Below are 6000 nucleotides of genomic sequence, written 5' to 3' on the forward strand. Positions count from 1 at the left end.
CCTGTCTGTGAAGGTTCTGTAGTGGTCTGGTCTTTCTCTGGCAGACTGGCAGGGAGATGTTGATGTGGGTAGTTACAGGAGGAGCGCAGACCTGGCTTACAGTAGATACAGCCTAACTGAGTCTGCCTGAGCACCTGATTTACTTGACAACCTGTCTAACCTGCTTGACTGACTGGCTTTCTGCCTGTCTGACTGCCGCTTGCCTGTCTGACTGCCTAATAGCCTGCCTGTCTGAGTGACCCCTGAACGGTGTTTAATCTCCTGTTCTAATTGGTCTGAATCTGTCTGCCGGTGGCCGTACAACCAATCAATTAATTCCACCTGCACTGTGCACAGGAACGCTTAATCTGCATCACTTATTAAAGTGTTTTATCACAGATTTGACAAGGGGTGTGTGTGTGTTCTTTTAGGACAGTGTCCACGCTTCATGCCCTGCTGGTGGGACTCTTCTGCCTCTACATCCTGCTCTTTGATGACGCCATCAATGAAGACCCCGTCTGGTGAGGACTCTGTCGCTTTGTTGAAGTGCATGATGGAGCCACTGTGTTCTGTACATACTATTACTGTGTGTTGAAAGTTACCCATTTGTGTCTTTTCCTGTCTTTTTCTGCCAACAGGGGAGATCCAACACTTGTGAAGATAAATGTTGGCGTGACAACAGGCTACCTCATATCTGGTGAGAACAACAAAGACACTTTAGTCTCATACACACTTCTAAAGGTCTTCGTTCACTACCTGACCTCTTGGCAATCCCTAGCCACTCTTCGGCGACATTGGCAAAATCGGTTTTGTTTTACCTTTTTTGGCTGTACCAGAATTTTGTTGTTGCATTTCTTAACACTTTTGTTCACCTTGATGTAATATGTTCTGTTTAATACTGTGTTCTTTTCGTCTGTTTCCAGATCTGCTGCTAATATTTTACTATTGGAAGGCGATAGGCGACAAGTTTTTTGTAGTGCACCACCTGGCAGCGTTGTATGCTTACTACTATGTACTGGTGAGTTCCCTATTGTCCAATAGCAGAACGTGCAGGCAAGATGGGAAAGAGACAACTAAAGGTGAACAGCTGTGCCATGTCATGCTGGGTGATTGTGATGACAGGGCCAGGAGATTGGGTGTAAGGAGAGTGCTAACATGTTAACATAGTTCTGTTCCTATTAGCTCTGCTAGGACTCTGCTAGTGAGAACATGTGGCGCTCGCCTGCTGGCACTATTTTCACATGTTCTTCTAATGCATCTCATTAGCTAATCCTCAGCTGTTGAATCTATGTGTATAGGAATCATTAGAAGAGTATAGGGCCATACTGTTGGCTTGACAGTATCATTCACCCAGGAGCAGCACTCTTATGTCAGCCTATGTGTTGGAAGTTATTGGGAATTGCTTTCGTTGGTTACGTTTTGTCTCATGTTAGGGATTGTGATTCACTGTGAAAATGATTGCGGTTCTGATACAAGAAGTATGCATACGTTTTGGTCAGGATGATCATTAGGGATAGTTTGGATTGAAAGAATGACTGATATGTTTGTTGATTTTTCGGGTATTACCATGCTTAATCGGCACTGTCTAGTCAAGGAACGTGCTTGTTTGTCTGGACAGTGACAATGGACCTGGTTATAACCACTGGTTATAATGGTGGAACAGGTTGTACGCCCAGCCATCCAGGACACTGCTGTTCACCCTTGGTCTGTAGCCATCCAGATCACCAGGTTCTGTAGCTCATAACAATGTTGGTATTTTTTGCATGGAATGCTTAATGATGGTAATGGCCGACACCCTCCTTCCCTTCCTCCTCACCTTGCCCTTAAGACCTGCATTTATTTCACTGATCCCTCAGCCTTTTATTGAGCTGGACTGAGCTGTGCTGAGCTGTGCATGCCTCCATTTGTCCGGGCTTTCCCAATGTTGGTGGAGGGGTCTCCAACAGTACTGTATGTGCATGCCAAAACAACGTTACTGCCTCTTACTGTTTTGTGCCAAAGATGAGTTCTGCCTCCTTTCTCTCAAACTCTCGTCCTCTGCCCCACTATTTCCAAAGCTGCTTCTTCCTAGACTGTTATGGCAGAGGACCCTTGAGAATAACTGAAATGTTGATGATGATGATAATAACACGTTTGCCATGAATGATGCTTAAATGTGTCTCGTCTATGAATGTGTCCTCACTGTAATGCTTTAGCTCTGTGAGGGCTTGCCCACTTAACTTCAAGCCTCTAGTGTCTCTGTTTTTAAGAGTGGACTTGGTTCAAACCATCCCATAACCTTAAATCTTTCTACAATAAGCTTAGTTGAGTTTATCCCTTAGCGTTGTATGCAAATTGTATTCATATCTAACTTGGAAGGACAATAATGTACAGTGTATGCATTGCAAAACTGCTCTGAGGTACAATGCATTTCAATGTACATTTGAGAGAAAATGTGAAAGCGTTATTATTTTAAAGGCCATACTGTCACTGGACACTCATGACTGCTTAGTACAGTCATGCTTGTTATTACAAAAACCAAGTAACTTTGGGACATACTATTCACATTTGCTGCAATCCGTTCAACTAAAAAGCCCTTTATAACTTACTAATTGATTGATTTTACTTTTTTGTGTGGCATTGTATCAAAGCTGTTATGTCAGTATGTTGTTAATTCGGTGACTATTATTAATTGAACCAGCTGTTTTATGTAGATTATGGCATATTAGATCATTGTAAAAACAATAAGTCTATACCCAGAACAAGCAAACTAATTCATAGGCTAATATTTGATTGCTGTTTGATTTCGAAAGCCCATGTTATCAATGTTGTTGCTTCGTTATGCTTCTAACTATAGTTGCACCTTTCTCTCTAATCTGTCTGTCTCATAGAGATCGATAAGAGGACTCTAGTGCCCAAAAGCCAGTTTAAGAATGGGCAACGCCATTAAGGACATTCAACATTTTGAATTAATCAACTGGGTGGGACTTCCTATGGGTTAGGGGATCAGCCAATGAATTATACTTGTGAGCAAACATTCCATACCTGCAGGTGGCAGGAAATCGCCAACCTTGGGTTTATACCTGTTCAAACAACACACTCCAGGTGGCAGTATGCACCCTTTCCATTTGTTTACCAACTCATAGAAGTAGTAGAAGAGGAATATTGACTACTTCAAAATGGAGATGGCCTCAATGGCGCTGCCCATACTCTCACATACGCCATAATGGGACAGATACAATGTTGCGACCTCTAACTTTCTCTACGGTCTGTCTCTCTATCCTTTGCTAATACGGTTTCTTAAAATAATATAGTCCCACAATTACCAGCGAAACATTCATGCAAAAACTACCCAATTCAAATTAGGTTGTGTAAAAGCTTAAGACCAGGCCTGACTCCTCTAGACTGAATCCTTCCTGTCTTGTCTGCTGTTATTGCTGTTGTGATACACTGAGCAGATATGACCTATCTGTCCAGTAACAGTATGGATTTACCAGTACCTAGAGGTCCTAGCATGGAGATGCTGGGAAAGTTCATATCCTCTCTGGTATAACTTGAACCATGTCCATATCTTGAGAGTAAGTATATGCCACATATGAACTTTTGTTTCAGTCTTATAAGGTAAGTTTCCACTTTCGGTGTGTGCTATTTGGATAATCTTGCCCTGTGTTAAGCCTGCCCAGTGTTAGCAATAGGATATGGAAATGAGACTTGTTTTATGAGCAGATTTGTATACCACCAGGCAGAGAGCGAGCTGATGCCAGCCCTTAGATCAGCATCGCTCTTATATGCATGGCTAATCATTGCTCATTTGGCTAGTAGCTGAATGTCTACACGTCAAACCCTGGCTGTACGTGCACACTATGTTGAGCTTTACTTAACACTATGCTATTAGAAATGTTGCTAACCCATTCATGTTGTGTGTTTGTGAAGGGACTGTAATTTAGCTTTTTCACCGACACTGTTTTTTTTTACTGAGTCACTAACTTCGTGTGTTTCTTTAGTCCTGGAACCTCATTGCTGTCATCGAGGCTGTCATCGTAAATATACCCTCAATGATATGAATGAGCTCTCCGTATATTGGGGTCTACTGAAGATGAAATAAGAACACAGACTAAATGTGGACCCTTAAAAAGCCTGAAGACATTAGCTGAGTCTCCTGAAAAATAGCCATGGAGCAGACCTATAATCAGAAAGTCATTTAAATGATTGAATTTTAGATCCAACCCCCTCTAAAATGTCTCCTTAATTAATTTGAAAAGTTACGCATGGTAAAAGCGAGATCTTAAATCGTTTCCCCCCGCCATTTTTTTTTTTTTACCATTATCATGTGTTCTTTTGTTAATGATGTTGGATTAATCTTTCTGTACACACATGGTGTGAAGGCTTCCCTTTAACTATACTGATGTGATGTTTGATCAAATGAAAGCATTTTGAGTCCCTTTCTTTCCTGTTTCATTGTTTCTCTCCATTTTCCTGTTTTTACCCTGTTCTTCCAGGGACACGGAATGTTGCCTTATTTTGCTAACTTCCGTCTGCTTGCAGAGTTCTCCACGCCGTGTGTCAACCAGCGGTAGGTAGCAGATGTATATAAACACATTGAATATGTCTATGGTAGGTACCAACCACACTAAGGCCTGAGTTTAGACAGGACAGTGACACTCGTGACCAATTGGCTCAGAAGCCCTGCAAAGCAGCTGCTGAAAAAATAAACCCTATTCATTTGTTAAGTAACTGTCCAGTGAAAATCTCACTTTTAATATTCTGCTAACTCGCACCCAAATAATGTTGTTGACTCATCCTATACTCGTATGTGGCCAAAGCATAAATTGGAGGGAAAAAAAAAAAAAATCCACAAACTTGTATCTCAAACAGACTGTTTAAATGCTTTCTTTTTACTCATAGAGGATGATGTGAACTGGTCGACCAGCGGTTGTCTCGCGTGAATATTTTTACTGACCGCTATACGCCCACACCATTCTGTTGTTGGGGTACGCCCACACCATTCCAACACAAAGAAGCTGCTTTTTAACATTTTTGGAAGGAGAAATTATTTCACTCATACTATAATTATAGGTCATGTTTCATACAAATCTGGAAACACTGGACAATTACTTTCATATATTGATTTCACTGGATGTTTTTATGTCCACCTGTGAGAGATTACCCTTTTATATTGTTTGAATCCCATTAGGCCCAGAGTTGTGTTAACTTCAGTTTTTCTCCTCCTCTACATCATTGTACTGACTGTCTTTCTTCCAGCTGGTTCTTTGAAGTGTTAGGTTACCCCAAGTCCTCCAGGCCCAACATCGCTAATGGGATGGCCATGGCCGTTGTCTTCTTCCTGGTTCGCATTGCCGTCATGCCCCTCTACTACAGCCGCATGTGGTCCGTGTATGGCACCGAAGCCTTCTACCAGGTCCCACGGGGAGGCTGCGCTGCCTGGATCATCTCCAGCATCTGTCTGGATGTCATGAACGTCATGTGGATGCACAAGATCGCCCGCGGCTGCTACAAGGTCATGCGCTCGGCCCGACAACACAAAGTGGGGACACAGGGGAACGGAAAGACTGACTAAAAAGCAAGAGGATGGTTGATGTTATGGGTAGGGAGAGACCATTGAACCGCTGTCCCCTTTTAGTGCACAATTGGATTAGTAACTTTACCTGACTGGGACTACTATTTCAGTGTCAACTAACTCCCAAAAAGCCAAGTCTTGCACTGACTGAACTATATGGTAGTGGACGCAGGACATTGATGTGGACAAAGGGGCAATATCTTGGGCAGTGATGTGTATAACTGCCTCTTAGCAATACTTCCTGTGCATGGCAAATTCATTTTTCTGTTGCATTTTATCACAAAACAGCATGTCTGGGATGACGTCCGTTTTTCCCCAAACGCTTCACCAAGTCAAACGTTTACTGCTTGTTCTGGACCATAGACTCAATGTGTGAATGGTCCTGTGCTCCCCAAAACAACTTGAAGCACCTCCATTTCATTTGGCTTTCATATACATTTGAAGTCGGAAGTTTACATACACCT

At 42.4% G+C, this 6000-nt stretch overlaps 1 protein-coding gene across 4 annotated transcripts in view; it reads left to right on the top strand.

The window, feature by feature from the left end:
- LOC106570700 (TLC domain-containing protein 4-B) overlaps positions 1 to 5546 on the top strand; it is a 19096-nt gene extending 13550 nt beyond the window's left edge. For all 4 annotated transcript variants that reach the window (XM_045702113.1, XM_045702116.1, XM_045702112.1 and 1 more), the window contains exons 3-7: positions 411 to 500; positions 618 to 676; positions 903 to 997; positions 4458 to 4531; positions 5221 to 5546. In XM_045702113.1, the coding sequence (XP_045558069.1) occupies positions 411 to 500; positions 618 to 676; positions 903 to 997; positions 4458 to 4531; positions 5221 to 5536 (634 nt within the window). In that variant the 3' untranslated portion in view covers positions 5537 to 5546. The remainder of the gene's footprint in view (positions 1 to 410; positions 501 to 617; positions 677 to 902; positions 998 to 4457; positions 4532 to 5220) is intronic.
- The last annotated feature ends 454 nt before the right edge of the window (positions 5547 to 6000 follow it).

Source organism: Salmo salar, chromosome ssa19, assembly GCF_905237065.1.
Source record: "Salmo salar chromosome ssa19, Ssal_v3.1, whole genome shotgun sequence".
NCBI lineage: Eukaryota > Metazoa > Chordata > Actinopteri > Salmoniformes > Salmonidae > Salmo > Salmo salar.